This window comes from Lynx rufus, unplaced genomic scaffold, assembly GCF_022079265.1.
Source record: "Lynx rufus isolate CCGP_SWC_20201006 ecotype Redwood Valley unplaced genomic scaffold, mLynRuf1.p SCAF_4, whole genome shotgun sequence".
Lineage (NCBI taxonomy): Eukaryota > Metazoa > Chordata > Mammalia > Carnivora > Felidae > Lynx > Lynx rufus.
This window is the reverse complement of record NW_025814856.1, coordinates 163,582,128-163,599,397: the sequence shown is the minus strand read 5'-3', so window position 1 is coordinate 163,599,397 and position 17,270 is coordinate 163,582,128. Positions and strand designations below refer to the sequence as shown.

Genomic DNA, 17,270 nt, shown 5'->3' with positions numbered 1-17,270 from the left:
TGCTCTGCTTTATGTCATTTTGTTTCATAAAAGATTTCATAGGAACGTTCTGCTTGCAGATAGTGAGGAACATCTGGAAATAGCTTACATAATTATAAACAGAAACTATATTTTCAGATAACTAGTAAAAATCAAAAGCAAATGCAATACATAGTATTTGGTGTAATAGACAAACCACACAAAGAATTGGTCCAAGAAACTTGAAAATGCAGTTGCTTCATTGGCTATTGTCCTAATGGGATAGAGTGTAAGGCCAAATAGGGGGGAAAAACGTCAAGAAAATCTTAAATTGCTTTCAGGAATCCTGTCCTATTCTTAGCTTTTGTGCACATGTGTAGTTTTGAAGCCCAAGGACAAGCCCAGTGGCAATGAACACCCTTAGTGCCCATACTGTGCCCTTCAAATGCCATTCATTTCCCACCAAAAACATGAAGAATCTTAGGAGAACGTACCGATTCCAGATCTGGACCAAGAAATGTGCAAGTGGATCCTACACTATCTAGTCATACTAGAAATCGAGGATTCTATCAAAAACTACTCAGACCGTGGGATGCCTGGCTAGCTCTGTCAATACAGCATGCATCTCTTGATCCCACGTTCATGAGTTCTAGCCCCACAATGGGTGCAGAGATTACTTTCAAAAAAAAAATTTTGGATGTTACCAAAAGGACTACAGAGACAACTTGAAGAGGCTGACTGGACAGAGATGAGGTAATTTGAGTATCAATGAGAATAATAATTTCAATGGATTGAAATTCATCAAATATGTTGAAGTTCATGAATTCATATCAATACCATCATCACAAAAGAAGTGAAGTGTTCTCTTTGGGGTATGCTAGGAAATGATGGCATTAGTCTGAACACGGACAAAAATGAATCAAGCATTCCTTTTGTCTTATTAACTACACCTTATGGAAATGAATGTATGATTCAGGGGAAGTTTCTTTTATAGGATTATGCCATCCAATAAAGGAAGAAAGAATGATAGAATTATAATATTATAATTTGCGACCGTTAATGAAACAAAGTTACTCTAGGCTATCATTACTGTCTGCTACATTACAGAAAGAGACAGACGAATATATAAGGTGCCTTCTGATGGACGTTTACAACTGCACCTATGAAATATTGCCACCCAACTAACCAGGCAAATCTTAGTCTGATCAAGCCTCTCCTTAAATTTAAATTTATGCAAAACACGGAAACTAGAAGAACATGTCATATGACGTCTTGAGGATTTAAAGAGCAAAATGTACACTGTCCAATTCTCTTGGACAAAGGACCAACCGTTTCTTAAAGAGAAACATTTTACAAAAAGAAACAGGAAGGTGAAAACTTATTTATCAAATTAAACTTAAGAGATATGAAAGAATTGCAATTTATGAACCATATTTGGAGCTGATTTCAATTTTATTTAAAAAAAATTTTTTTAATGTTTATTTATTTTTCAGAGATACAGAGACAGAATGCGAGTAGGTTAAGGGCAGAGAGAGGGGAGACACAGAAGCAGAAGCAGGCTCCAGGCTCTGAGCTGTCAGCACAGAGACCGACGCGGGGCTCGAACTCACGAGCTGTGAGATCATGACCTGAGCCGAAGTCAGACACTCAACCGACTGAGCCACCCAGGCGCCCCTGATTTCAATTTTAAAATCTATGAGACAATCTGGGGATTGGAATACACCTGGTAATTGTTTAAAAATTCTAATTGCTTTTTGAAGTCTGATCATGGTATATTTAATGAGCTTTATCTCCCAGATATACATATGTAAATATTTACTGATAAAGTGATAAAATTTTTAGTATTCTATTAATTTTTAGTATACTAATGTTTGAAGTGTATTAATTAATTAATTAATTAATTTAATCTCTACACCCAGCATGGGGCTCGAACTCACAACCCTGAGATCAAGAGTCCCATGCTCTTCCCACTCAGCCAGAGAGGCGCCCCCACTCTAATTTTTGAAATGAGGAGATTGATGTGGCTCAGAAATGCTGAGAAAGTTGCCCAAGATCACTGCGCTAATGGGCTTTGGGCAGAGAAGGGATCCAATGCAAATTATGTCTGACCCTACACTCATGCATAACCCTTGCATGCTCTGGTCTCTTCTTGGTTCCTTCTCAGGCCCTTGATTCTACATTTCTGTTTACATTGGATCATAAATATATCATGGGAGGCCAGGGGAGGTAGTTTACTCTCTGTCCAGAAACATGAACTGGTAGCAACCCTGGAATTAGGGAAGGCAACCAAAGGGCTTCACGCACATTTGTTTTCTATAGAATAGCTCATTCTCTCCCCATGGCATCCCTTCCTTACCTCCTCTGTCACACTGTCGATCATACCATTTCTCTCTTACATGTGGGAAAGGACACAGCCAGCTGAATTCTAGACTTCCTGTGCCATTTGTGACCTGGGTATCCCAGGGAATTTAATAAAACCACACGCACACAATCTGGGATTCAGATTTTCTTTCAGGAAAAAGAGGGATTGGGACAGACTGGTCTCTAAATTGCCTTCCAGCTCTAAAGACCTGCCTTGAGGACACTAGTTTCCCACCAAGGGAAACAGATGGGGTGTCAGGCAGAACTCACTCTGTCATGACAACAACTGATGGAAGATATGCTGTTCAGCAAGTTTGTCCTGATAAATAGGAGACGTGTGGACATGGGCCACTCAATCTCCTTACTCCCACTCTTCCTCCCCCGGGACCCCTGTGGCAGCATCCTGTTTGCTGGGCTGCTGGCACGGTACTTGGTCCCCTCTCAGACCAGGACCCACACCCATGCAGAGCCCTGTGTCCTGCTGCCCCTCCCGGCTCTATGCCCTAGGCCAAGCTCACCTTCTTTTGAATGAGCTGATGAGTTCCCGAGTGTTCTCCAAAGAAGTTGTTTGAGCTGGTGCTTTTGCTTAACTGAGAGGAAAAAGTGTTTGCACCCTTTAAACATCTGAGACAGGAAACTCAGATTGGGTGGAGCTAGTGAAGGAACTATTTGGCTTTAAAGAGACAGGAATATTGCCCTATCATTGGAGGAGTGCTTTAGTTTTACCAAGGTGTAAGCTTTTTCTCCATGTGCCTGTTCTCACACCAAATTTTCCAAACCTCTATTTGTTGTTTGGGGTTATACTGGTGGATCCCAAAGGCCCTTATTAAGTGACCCAAATCATGCACACAGAGCCAGGCATGGTGTTGGATCATCTTCCCTGCATATAGTGGGAGACTCTGGGGTGATTCTAGGAAGAAGAAACTCAAATACGTGGTTAGATGTGTCCAACTTTAGAGCCTGAGATACTTCCCAGTGATTGTATCATATGGGTTTTCATGATGGTCTTTCATGAAGGTCTCAAGTTACTCATTAAAAATTCACCAACCTTCAGGTACAAAGCCAAGAGTCTAAACCATTGGGAGCCAAGAGGAAAAAAGGAAGATGTGGTCTGGAAAAAGTCTTCCAATGACCATACACCTTCTCTAGTTTTCTTCATATGGTTCTTTCAAGCCCCAAAATATGCATGACCTGACAACAAAAGATGCACCCAGGGAGGAGATCAAACTTTCCCCTTCAACATTCCTACTTTCCTCTACCCCAGACCCAGACACAGGTAGATTTTCCCAGATTTAGCCAGTGCATCCATTCCAACCTGCTCTGGAAACTTTGAGATGATAGGCAGATGGTCAAACCTCTCATGGTTGACCAGCTGTTCCAATTGTCTCTTGCATCATCATAAAATTATAATGTTTTGATTATATATATTTGTTCACTACATTGTATATATATTTGTTCACTACATTGAGACATGGGATTACTTGATGCTCACACTTGAAGGTGAGTACTAAGAGAACTAAATGTGGCAGGAAGTAGTGGACAATGGGGTGGCAACCCATGGAGGGAAGCAACAAGATTTGGAAATTATTGTATTAATACTATATTATTGGTCCATATCATTAGACCAGTTATTGGTGCTAATGACTTGGAGGGTCCCAGGTAACTGTTTTCCAACTTGCAATAAAGACACAGACCGGGACCAGCTATGTAATTTGCAAAGTCTGGCACAAAAGGAATATGCCAGGCCCTTTGTCAAAAACAAACAAAAAACAAAATTAAGAATTTCAAGATGACATCAATAGAACAGTAAATCCTTCTAAGTACAGGGCCCTGTGCAACGGCACAGGTCACATACCCATGAACTTGGTCTTGATGAGGCTGCATACATAAAAGTCTAGAGGAGAGCTAGAATCATATTTCCTCCCCAAAATATCTCTACCATTTCCTAGTTTCATTTTAAGCTACATATTCCTTGAGTGAAACTTGTCCTTGGATGTTGTCATGGTCAGCTAATTGCTTCTCCAGGTATTATGCTCAGGTACACTGTTAAGTTCCCTAGAGGGAACAGGAGACTAGTTGACACAGAATCCATGGATGCCACAAGAAATCAGATGCGGGTCTCAAATGGTAACAGCCTTGTGATCATTGGTCAAAAAGGAGCATGTGGCCCCCATCAGTCCCATCCTGAGCCCTAAGTTAGGAGTGATCTTCTACAAGATCTGGATAGAAGCAGTGTAGCCCCATATCTGTATTGTTCACTTAGCCACGCTCCTGATCATTGAGGGCTTCCTTCCACTTGCACCTATGCTGTGAGCCACAGGCCTCTCCACAGCTTGTCTCCTCCTGCAACCCCAGAAACAGAACTTTGAACCCAGGATCTTGCTTCTTCCACATAGTCAGAAGCAGAGAGATAAATGTGGACAAAGCCACAGCTTCCTTTTTTATGGTTTCCTTTGATTCTTTCCATTTCACACACACACAGAAATGTGGATATAATGAATTTTCAAAAGGTGTGTGGTCATTAAGAGACATTCTTTGAATTCTATAGGAGTCTTCTTGTGGGGCTCAGGGTGTTTTCTGCTGCTCAGATCTAGATAATCTCAAAGCTCAACTTATTAAAATAGTGCAGAAATAATAACAGTAGTTTAAAAGAATCGTTCCCCCATTGTCCTGTTTCTTCTACATATCGTCTTTGGAACCTTGGTGGATCCATTTCCTATTGCCTCCATAACAAATTCCTAAAACATTAGTAGCTGAAAACAAGATAAACTTCATCTTCTGCAGTTATGGAGGACAAGAGCATGGAATTAGTCTTATGGAGATAAAATCAAGGTCTTGCAGAGCTGGTTCTTTCTGGAGGCTCCAGGAGAGAATCAATCCCTTGCCTCTTACATCTTCTAGAAGCTGCCAGATGTCCTGGGCTTGTGGCCACATCACACCAATCTCTGCTGCCTTCATCACATTACCTTCTTGCCTCTCCTTAGAAGGACCTTTCTGAATACATCTGGGGCCCACCCAGATAATCTGGAACAATCTCCCCATCTCAAAGTCATTAACTTAATCACACCTGCAAAGATGCTTATGGAATAAGGTAACATTCACAGGCTCTGGAGATTAGAGTGAGGCCAACTTCCGGGGGCCACCATTCAGCCTGCCATATTTGGGTGAGTTAAAGTATCTGCAACTCACTTCCCTAATCTTTAAAATGGATTACTTACTTCAGACGGTCATTGTGAAACCAGATAAATTTGTAGACATGAAGTGGTACTCAAACCATAGTGATCAATAGGTATTAGTTAGAAGTAGTAATAGAACCCTCTATGCTAGTCTCATAGATTACCCTTCTAAGGCTCACCTACACATCAGAGATGCTGTCTTAATCAGCTTGCACAACCATAATGCCACAGCCTGGGAGCAGGAACAACAGGAATTCATTTCTCACAGTTCTGCAGACTGGGAAGCCCAAGCCCAGTGTGCCAGCCAACTTATTTCCCTGGGGAAGGCTCACTTCCTGATTTGTGGATGGCGCCGTCTCACCGTGTCCATACATGATGGAGCGAGGAAGCAACTCTCTGCTATCTCTTCTTACAAGTGCACTAATCACGTCAAGAGGACCCCAGATTCATGAACTCATGGAAACCCACTTATCTTATCCCCAAATACCATCATGTTGGGGGGTTAGGGATTCTGGAGCCTTCTCTCTTGGTGCCAAATAAATCTAGTCACTTCTACTTTATATCAGGCTCTTTTAAGTGGATATCACTCAAGGTTTCCTGGTTTGTCCCCACTCACTCCACCCCCAAAGGGCACTGCATGAAAAGGAAGACTCAGCGCCTCCACAGCCTGTCTACCAGGATAAGGGATCTGGATTATCTATACCCCTGCACTCACATGTCTTCAATGAAATTTTCTTCTGGCTTCATGGATGTGCAAGAAGAGCTGCCTTTTGCAGGATAATGGCAGCCGTGTCACAAAAGAGATATAGGTGTTAGGTGTGACAGTGCACTTGGGGCTGAATCCCTCAGAGGAAACATTGACCAAACCCTCATGCAATAAGGACCATGCCCCCCAAAGAGCCTTTTACTGTCTTCCATGATGTTATATTCGGTTATGAACCACAACCATTCAGTGCTGTTATCAAACAGGTCTCTGCTTCCTCCTAAGGCTTCTCCGAAGATCTGCCAAAAGTGACCACTCAGAATTTGTGTCTTCACCAGAGGGTCACAGTCTTGGAGCTTCAGGGGAAAAACTGTAGGACGTGCTCTGAACTACTGTTGCCTCAAAGAGACTCTTCAGAGCAGGTTTCCAAAATGGCAGCACTGACTCAAGGCTCAGACTCTGCCAGTGAGAGAAGCCAGGACTATTGGGACTCTCAGTCTGGAAGCATATGTACCTCATGAAATCAGACGACTGACTCAAGATCCAGCAGAATGAGAAGTAATGACATAGGACTGAGTGAACGGATTCAAGATGTGCCATTGTGGTTATTTGTTTGGAATATTGATGGCATTCTGTTTGATGTTCTACTTGTATGGCTATTTGTGGAAACCTTATTTCTTTCTCCTTAAACGAATTAGTAGACTGTGTATTTGTAAACCCACAACAACCATCTTTAAACATTACCTCATCTTCACCTACCCTCAAAATTGAGAAACAAATGCTTCTACTGAGTTTCATTCACTTTCATGATGATAGAACCATTTTCATAGGTTTAATAAAAATCTGTCCTCTTGTTTCCAAAGATACCATTGGAAAAATCGATTCTGCAGCAAAGCCATATGTACAGGGTGATATATGAGAGTGATTGTTGTTTCATCAAAGACCATCAGACCACTGCTAAGGAGCAATTGTTGGTGTTACATGTGGAGCTAATGTCTCCAAAACCTCCATAAGAAAACTAATATGATGTCTGGCTTCCAGGATCCCAGTCTCTCAGGTAATAAGGAAGTCCACTCCCTGGTAGTCCAGAAATCCAGGCAAATTTTGGAGACCTCAGGAAGAGGGAAATTCACTGAGATTTATGGGTACAGCATGCAAAGTTTATTGGAGAAAGTGTTTGGACGTTGGTTTCCTACTCGTAGGATAGAAGAATGGCAGGGGCTTTGAAAAGTCTGATTCAAAATTCATTTTGAAAATTTCCAAAAGAAGTTTATCCTTTGGAATTGATAGTTGCTTAATATGATGAGGCTCCAGATTTCCTGAGCAAACTCAAGGAGGCTTTTCCGGTTAATTAAGATTCTTGCTGCATCTGTATAAATAATCAGGCCATGCATAGTAAAAACAATCTTCTAGGATCAACAATACTTGTTGGAGACTGTTTATGATCACAAAGTAGAGAACGCTATGAAAAGGATCCAAAATTTAATGAGCACTGTGTGTTGTATGGAAACCAATTTGACAATAAACTTCATACATTGAAAAAAAAGCATTCCTCCTGGGGTGCCTGGCTGGCTCAGTTGGAAGAGCATGCGACCCTTGATCTCAGGGTCATGAGGTGGACCGCCATGTTGGGTGTAGAGATTACTTACATAAAACCTAAAAAAAAAAAGTCCTTTCCTCTTGACCCCTTCAAATATCTATGAAATTAATTGAAGAACTAAATCTCACAAAACTAGTTCTCACTTCTTCCTTTGGGCATCCAATGTGGATCTTCTGGCATAGAGCTTTTGACTGTGGGGTATTGGCAATTAGAAAGATTCAGCTGAAATTGGAGATACTTATGTTAACACCCTGACACATTTACCCCAAGGCTTTTACACAACCTTCAGACCCAGATTTCAAGTTAATGCAAGTCGTTTATATTGGACCCTACCTTTGACATCTGATATTCAACTTGTCACAAACCTAACTGAACGCTGTGGCTCCTGACTCTACCCTTCCCCTGAAAATCTTACCTGTCACCCTGAACTTTCCTGTTTCTGAACAGAAGCATGATCATCCTACCCATCACCCACATGGACACATCCTACACATCCTTCACAGTAGACTTCACACCTAAATCCTTCCTCAGGTCTTCTTCTATGAATCCTTGTTTAAATTCCCCATCATGAGTCATGACTATCACATATTTCAACAACAGGGATCATGCACACGTTAAACGCTGGAAATACCACAGTCTTCAGCACTGAAATAGAACCATCTTCAGGGAAAACTGGGACATAAAATATGTTAAGAGAAGTGAGTGAGCAATATTTCAACTGTCAAGTGAAGAGATAATGATTTATTTGATTTACTGGTTTTTTCTCTGGGTATGTGTTACCTTCCAAAATAGAACCTAAGCTTGGGAAAAAAGAAATTAGCTCACGTAAGCTGCACATTCAAACAGCCCTCACACAGGTTAATTGTATTAAGAATGCTTCTGCATATCTCTGAGAGAAAATATCTTTTAAACGGTTCTGAAATGAAACATGTCAGGAGAGAGCATGAATACTTTGCTCTGTAGACATACTATCACACAAATGGGTCACTTACAAGGAAGTACTTTTGAACATAAGAACTGCATGATGGCAAAGAGTACTTTGGTCTCACTTTGTCTTTGACACATGTTTTCTCATGAGGGGATTTTTCTTCCATGTTGCTTTTACTGTGTTCTGAATACTGGTGATGAATCTTAGAATGAGCGGGTATTTAGAATCTTAAGTTTTCCAGACTTAATCTCTAATCCATCTCCCGAAAACTCACTGATATGGTAAACACTCTCAGTCATGTTCACAGACAAAACAAAGGACGAATAAAAATTCTAATAATTTGGATTTGGGATGTCTGCAATCCTTGTGAGTGACTGACAGTCACTCATCTAACTTTGAAGTTTCTCTATTATTTTAGCAAGACAGAACCTTTCATCTACTTACTGCAAATGTCACAGCATGGAAGGGTAAGGAGAGATTTTTCTGGTGTCAGAAAACAAGCATTAGAGGGAATGTAAAACCATCAATAACAATAAAGATGCTCTGAAAGAGAACTGGGTACCATAAGACTTATCAATCAGGTTCTAACAAGAAAAAGATAGTCTGCTCTCATTAGGTACTTGGGGAAAGTTTAGAGAAGGGGCCTCTTACACACTGTGAACACAGGGAATTTAGAAAACACAGGGACGTTGATAGTATCGATAAGAAAATTAAATCTCACCTGCAGGGGTGAACAAAGACTGGAATGCAGAAGAAGAGTTGGGTAGAAAGGCCACTAAGGGAGGAGCTGTGACCTTTGGTGTAGGACTGAGGTAGTCAGAGATGGCCCTGCAGAGATAGAGGTGGGAGAATGGATACCCCAGCCTTGCTTCTCTACTTCCACAGGGCCTCTGACTTGGACTTCCCATTGGCCAGCCAGGCAGAAGTCAGAGAGCAAGAGATCCCACCGATATAGTGCAACTAGATCAGCCTCATGGGGCAAAGAGCTAGGGTGAAGTGTGATTCTGCAGAGGCAAATGAAAACTATGTGGCCCAGATGGGATTTTTCAGATACAAGTGGAGACATTTTAAATAGGATGGTCCCTAAAAAAGAAAAGAGAAACACAATAAGAGAATCCTGTGACTTTCAGATCTTCATGAACCACAGAACAATCTTTTCAGAGAAACCCGATACCTCCCTAAAAAGTACTTGTGACCATGCAGTGCAACAACGCATGTGACCAGTGGTTCAGACACTGAACATGTGCAGGATTTCTGATTTGAATTTTCCTGAGTCTTTGAACTCTATATGCCACTGCCTGATTATGCCAACTTTGTGTGAAGAGACACAGGTGGGAAGGAGAGGCGGTGGGGACTGAGAGCTGGGAAGAGGCTTCATTCTGGTTAGTTCTCACTGCATAACAAACCATTCTGAAGCTCAGTGGTTAAAAACAAAAACCATCATTTATTTGTTCTCATAAAGCTGCAATTTGGTCAGGACTCAGTGGGAATGGCTCATCTTTGCTTTCTGCAACTTCGTCTGAGATGGCGGGGCAGCTGGAGGGCCCGCTTCTGTGTTGCCTCATTTGCATGGCGAGCAAGTTGGTCTGAGTCACAAATGAAAGGTGAGCTGGGAAGTGGGCCATTGACTTCAGGCCCTCTGCATGGGGGCCTCTCAAGAGTCAGCCTGGGCTTTCTCACAACATGGCAGTCAAGTTCCAAGGGCACGAACTCCAACAGGGCAAGGAAACATTGCCCATATGTAACCTTAGAGTCACAAGGTGTTGCTTCAACCATCTGCTATTAATTGAAACGGTCCCAGATCTGCCCAGTTCCAAGGTAGAGGACACAGGCCCCGCAAGTCAGTGGCAGGAGTAACAGGGTCAGGTTATAGGAAGAATAAGTAGAAGCTACTGTCACAGCTGTCTATGGAAACTACAATCTACCACTATTGCAAATCATCGTAAATTCAAAAGAAAAAATGAAATGGACTTTACTTCCAAAACATATGCCATATTTTTGAAAGCACCCTCCTAATCCCATCTAAAACATGTTCAAATATGCCCTTCTCAGCTTCTTCCCTGATATTTTTTAATTGTTCATCATAAATCCTCTTTAGCCGTTTTATTTTTTCCTCCCGTTCTTCCTGTGATTTATGAACATATTCCTTTTCTACTAGTTCAATTTCATTATTTAATTGATCGGTATAGATCTTCTTCAGGTCTTCTTCCCGTTGCTTCAGCCTCTTCTCTGTGTCCTTGTAAATGGCATCAGTAAAGTAATCCCCTCTGTTGCTCTGCACCATCTCCTCTATCAGCTCCACCAGCTCCTGCACCTGAGCTTCCTTCTCAGCCTCTGAGGCTCTGTTGTTGAAGGCACAGCAGCGGTTCCCACACTCTCTGATGATGTTTTTTAGCTTCACATCTGAATCTGCCAAGAAGTCACTCAGGCTCTGCCCCTCCAAGTTATCTTTGCAAGTGAACAACATGATCATGTGCTTCAAGGCTGGCTTCCCAAACACATACTTGATCAATGCCACGGTCTTCTGCTCTTCATCTGTGTAGCGGCCCAGCTTGATGACCAAGACGATGGCGTGGGGCCCAGGGCAGGAGTAGAGGACACACTGGCTGATTTCCCTGCACGTGGTATCCAGGGTCTCCTTGGTGTCAAAGAGCCCTGGGGTGTCAACAACAACAAGTTTCCTCCCCTTCCATTCCTTGGATGCTTTTTGACACTTGGTGGTGACATCATCGGGAGCAACTCCATAGTTAAAGACTCTACTCCCCAGGATGGTGTTTGCCGTTGCGCTCTTCCCACTTCCAGTTTTCCCCACCAAAACAATCCTCAGAGTGTTGTCCTGAGGGTCTGCCATGTCGTAAAAAAGAGAAGGAGAAGAAAAAGAGTCAACGAAGGTAAGTGAAAACCATCACATTCCTCTTATCTCCTTTGTGTTTCTCCATGAAAACCTGCAGTAGTGTACTATCCATGTTGGTCCCATAAAGACGAAAAGATGAAACAATTCAATCACCATGGAAGAAACAATAAAGTAGTTAAAGAGTTCCCCTACAAAAGAGTACCGGGTCCAGATGGTTTCATGGGGATCTCACTTAAACCTTTCTTAAACTATTCCTGATGACTTAAAACAGAAGCAAATCTTTCCTGTTCATTCTATACCACAAGTATGATATTGATCCCAAAGGCTAACAAAGATTTCACCAATAAATAAAGCTACAGACATGTCTCATTTGCGAATACTAATGCCAAAATCCCAAATAAATTGTCAGACACTAAAAAGTAATACCCCATAATTAAATGTGATTTATTTCAGAAATACTACGGTGGTTCAATATGAGAAAATGGATTGTTACAATACATCCTCTTTAGTAGAGTTAAGAAGAAAAATATTTTGATGCAGAACAGACATTTCCCCAAATTCAACGCTGTTTTAATAGATACTTCTTTAACGTGATTTTATACAAATATAAATTTTAACAAATTTGTCACCATTTTTTCTCTGCAGCTAAAATAGTTGACTATAAACTTCATTTGGATGAAAGAAGAAAGAAAATTAGCCTGTAGAGTCAACAAAGAGAAGAACGATGAGGGAGGGCCATCTCTACCAGATAGTAAAATATTTTAGCCCCTATAATTAAGGCAGTATGACGTGTGTGTGAACAGAGACAGAACGGAAAACAAAAACAGACAATTCAGAGATAGACCAAATTGGTCTACTATATTCATGAGTATCCAGTGCAATTGTATTACGTTACATTTATCGTCCATAAGGCAGCCTCTCACAGCAATAGGGAGAAAGATAGACTAATAACCAACATTGGGATAACTACAAAACCACACAGAAAAAGACAAAACTGCACCCATGTCTTCATGCCATTCACATGCTAAATACATTAGAAACATAACACTAAAAATCAATCCACATAAATACTAGAAGAAACTCAGACCAATCCTTTGTAACCTACGGGCGGGGCAACTATTTCTAAGAGTTGAAAGATTGTAAAAAGGATTCATACATCTGACTGCATAAAGACCTAAAAGACAATGGGAGACAACGAGCATCACAATTAAAATATGAATGTCAGACTATATCAAAGAGGGTTAATTCTCCTCTTATACAAAGAATACCTAAAAGTAGAGAGACAAATTTCCAACAGCTCGATAGAAAATGGAGCAAGACATAGGAATAAACAGTTGAAAGAAAAAAAAGAAATGCCAATGCTCCTCAACTATGTAAAAATACATGAACACTCACTTAAAGTAGAGAAAAATAAATCCGACATAGGAAAAGAAAATAACTAAATATAGTAAATTAAAATTACACTGAGATACTATTTCCCACTTACGGATTTGGCAAAAATCGAAAAATTTGCTGCTATAATCAGTCAGTAAAGGTTTAGAGGAAACAGGTTCTCTTCTCCATGGCTAATGAAATTGAAAAACAGTCTAAAAGCTACAGAGGAGAAATTGGCACTATAGTACAAATTACATATACATTTATTGGATTCTGAGTCCCAATTTTAGGACTTATGCCTGTAGTGGTCAGGGCAGCTCACTCTTAAACGTGCAATTTTGGCATACTATTTCTTTTTTAATTTTTTTACATTTATTTATTTTGGAGAAACAGAGTGAGAGAAAGCGTGAGCGGGGGAGGGGCAGAGAGAGAAGGAGACACAGAATCTGAAGCAGGCTCCAGGCTCCCAACAAGCTGTTAGCACAGAGCCTGAAGGGCTCGAACCCAGGAACTGTGAGATCATGACCTGAGCGAAGACAGACTCTCAACCGACTGAGACACCCAGGCGCCCCAGCATACTGACTATTTTAAGTGAAAGTAACTTAAGATACAACCTATGTGGGAAGATTACTAAGACCCTCTTCTGTCCTCCTGCAAGCAGGAAACAAATTCTCCCGTGTAAAAGGTGTCCTTCCTGTCCCAGGAGGTAAACAGACACCCATATGTCCAGGGATGGGAGATTTAGAGCCAAGAAGACTGTATAAACAGCTCACTACTTTCTACTAATTTACTACCCCAGCCCAAAGTCTCTTTAGAATTCCTCCCTAACAGATGCTCCCAAAGTTAAGTTTTCCTTGTTTTGTCAATCCCTCACAGATCCATCGTCTCTTTGCCTAAAAAGTATAAAAACTGCCTGCCTTGGTCATTTCCCTTCATCTTAGTTTCATTACTGAGCATCTGTGCACACTGCTTTTTTTTCTCTTGTTAATCTGCCTCAAGTGAATGTAATTCTTAGTGCAGCTGGAAGACCTTGAAGGGTAGAGGAAGAAGTTCCCTTTCCTTACGTCCCAGAGCTACACTGACAAAAACACAGGAAAAGTTTAGGCATATGTTTATTCTCTGTGTCACTATTTGTAATAATTAAAGACAAAAAATCCACCAAATACCCACCAGTAGGAGTCTGGTTGAATAAACTAAGGTACATACACACAGCGATGTATTATCCAACTGTAGAAAGGAATAAGAAATACCTCTCTATGCCGGAATGGAGAGATCTCCAGGATATTTCATTAAGCAACAACAACAACAAAAAAGGCAAAGTGAAGAAAATAATATTTAGTTTACTGTATTTCTCTAATGGGGAGGAACATGAACTGTAGGTACAAAATACAACATATATTTCAGGCACATGATAAAGCAAAGGCAGATCATCTGAACTGCCACCAAAGAAATTGCTGACAGAGGGATGGGAGGAATAAGGTGGGGGATAGGGTAGAAGCTGGAAACTACTTTGCATATACTTCGATTTCATAGATTTGTCTTGAAAGCATGTACTTCCATCTTTTTGAGAGTTCGAATTACACCTCTTTTCCTTTATGAAAGACCTACATGTGTACCTGCTGTTGCTGGCTGACATAAATTCAAAGAGGATTTTTCATTTGTAGAAAAAAAAGCTGAACACGAATACAACGCTCCGCATTTGTTTTACAGCCAGTTGAGCTAATGGAGAGGCCGAGTGGGCCATTGTCCATGCCAGCTGCCAATCACCTTCCCCGGGAACCTCACACAGGGGTTCACCATCCAGTCACCACAGCTGTGAGCCAGATGAGCACGTGGGCTTTCTCTCAATTAAATGTGTGCATCTGTTAACAAGTTGTGTCTAAAAGTATCAGAAACACATAAGGGAGGTTATTTAGGGGAGATCTGGGAATGCGCACCCTTTTTCCATGTACATTCATGGTAATTGCTTCTATCCTTTATGTCATTTTGTTTCATAAAAGATTTCATAGGAACGTTCTGCTTGTGGATAGTGAGGAACATCTGTAAATAGCTTACATAATTATACAACAAAAACTATATTTTCAGATAACTAGTAAAAATCAAAAGCAAATGCAATACATAGTATTTCGTGCAATAGACAAACCACACAAAGAATTGGTCCAAGAAACTTGAAAATGGAGTTGCTTCATTGGCTATTGTCCTAATGGGATAGAGTGTAAGGCCAAATAGGGGGGAAAAACGTCAAGAAAATCATAAATTGTTTCAGGAATCCTGTCCTATTCCTAACTTTTTGTGGACATGTGTAGTTTTGAAGCCCAAGGACAAGCCCAGTGGCAATGAACACCCTTAGCGCCCATACTGTGCCCTTCAAATGCCATTCATTTCCCACCAAAAACATTAAGAATCTTAGGAGAACGTACCGATTCCAGATCTGGACCAAGAAACGTGCAAGTGGATCCTACACTATCTAGTCATACTAGAAAGTGAGGATTCTATCAAAAACTACTCAGACTGTGGGATGCCTGGTTAGCTCTGTCAATACAGCATGCATCTCTTGATCCCACGTTCATGAGTTCTACCTCCACATTGGGTGCAGAGATCACTTTCAAAAAAAAATGTTTGGATCTTACCGAAAGGAGTACAGGGCCAACTTGAAGAGGCTGACTGGACAGAGATGGGGTAATTTGAGTACCAATGAGACTAATAATTTCAATGGATTGAAATTCATCAAATATGTTGAAGTTCATGAATTCATAACAATACCAACATTGCAAAAGAAGTGAACTGTTCTCTTTAGGGTATGCTAGGAAATGATGTCATCAGTCTGAACATGGACTGTTCTCTTTAGGGTATGCTAGGAAATGATGTCATCAGTCTGAACATGGACAAAAAAGATTCAAGTATTCCTTTTGTCTTATTAACTACACCTTATGGAAATGAAAGTATGATTCAGGGGAAGTTTCTTTTTAAAGGATTATGCCATCCAATAAATGAAGAAAGAATGATAGAATTATAATATTATTATTTGTGACTGTTAATGAAAGAAAGTTACTCTAGACTATCATTACAGTTTGCTACATTACAGAAAGAGACAGAAGAATATATAAGGTGCCTTCTGATGGACGTTTACAACTACACCTATGGAATATTGCCACCCAACTAACCAGGCAAGCCTTAATCTGATCAAACCTCTCCTGAAATTTAAATTTATACAAAATACGGAAACTAGAAGAACATGTCATATGACGTCTTGAGGATTTAATGAGCAAAATGTACACTGTCCAATTCTCTTGGAAAAAGGACCAACCATTTCTTAACCAAAATCATTTTACAAAAAGAAACAGGAAGGTGAAAACTTATTTACAAAATTTAACTTAAGACATATGAAAGAATCGAAATTTATGAACCGTATTTGGAGCTGATTTCAATTTTAAATTCTAGGAGACGATCTGGGAATTGGAATACACCTGGTAATTTTTTAAAAATTCTAATTGCTTTTTGAACTCTGATTATGGTATATTTTAATGACGTTTATCTCCCACGCATACATATGTAAATAATTACTGATAAAGTGATAAAATTTTTAGTATTCTAGTAATGTAATACTTTTTAGTATTCGAATGTTTAAAGTGTATGTATGTATGTATGTATTTAATCTCTACACCCAGCATGAGGCTCAAACTCACAAGCCTGAGATCAAGAGTCCCATGCTCTTCCCACTGAGCCAGATAGGCGCCCCCACTCTAATTTTTGAAATGAGGAGATTGATGTGGCTCAGAAATGCTGAGAAAGTTGCCCAAGATCACTGCGCTAATGGGCTTTGGGCAGCTCATGCATAACCCTTGCACGCTCTGATCTCTTCCTGGTTCCTTCTCAGGTCCTTGATTCTACATTTCTGTTTACATTGGATCAGAAATAGATCATGGGAGGCCAGGGGAGGTAGTTCACTCTCTGTCCAAAAACATGAACTGGTAGCAACCCTGGAATTAGGGAACGCAAACATAGGGATTCACACACATTTGTTTTCTATAGAATAGCTCATTCTCTCCCCATGGCACCCCTTCCTTACCTCCTCTGTTACACTGTCGACCTCACCATTTCTCTCTTACATGTTGGAAAGGACACAGCCAGCTGAATTCTAGGCTTCCTGTGCCATTTGTGACCTGGGTATCCCGGGGAATTTGATAAAACAACACGCACACCGTCTGGGATTCAGATTTTCTTTCAGGAAAAAAGAGGGATTGGGACAGACTGCTCTCTAAATTGCCTTCCAGCTCTAAAGACCTGCCTTGAGGACACTAGTTTCCCACTAAGGG

General features: G+C 40.8%; 1 protein-coding gene across 12 annotated transcripts in view; it reads right to left on the bottom strand.

Annotated features, from left to right (window-relative positions):
- The window catches only part of LOC124525068 (GTPase IMAP family member 7-like), a 190,168-nt gene that overhangs the window by 86,678 nt on the left and 86,220 nt on the right, over positions 1-17,270 (bottom strand). For 2 of the 12 annotated variants that reach the window (XM_047097510.1, XM_047097518.1), the window contains exon 1: positions 2,838-2,958. The exons of the other annotated variants lie outside the window; for them this stretch is intronic. In XM_047097510.1, the coding sequence (XP_046953466.1) occupies positions 2,838-2,943 (106 nt within the window). In that variant the 5' untranslated portion in view covers positions 2,944-2,958. Of the gene's footprint in view, positions 1-2,837; positions 2,959-17,270 lie in introns of those variants that run through there. 12 annotated transcript variants of the gene reach the window in all.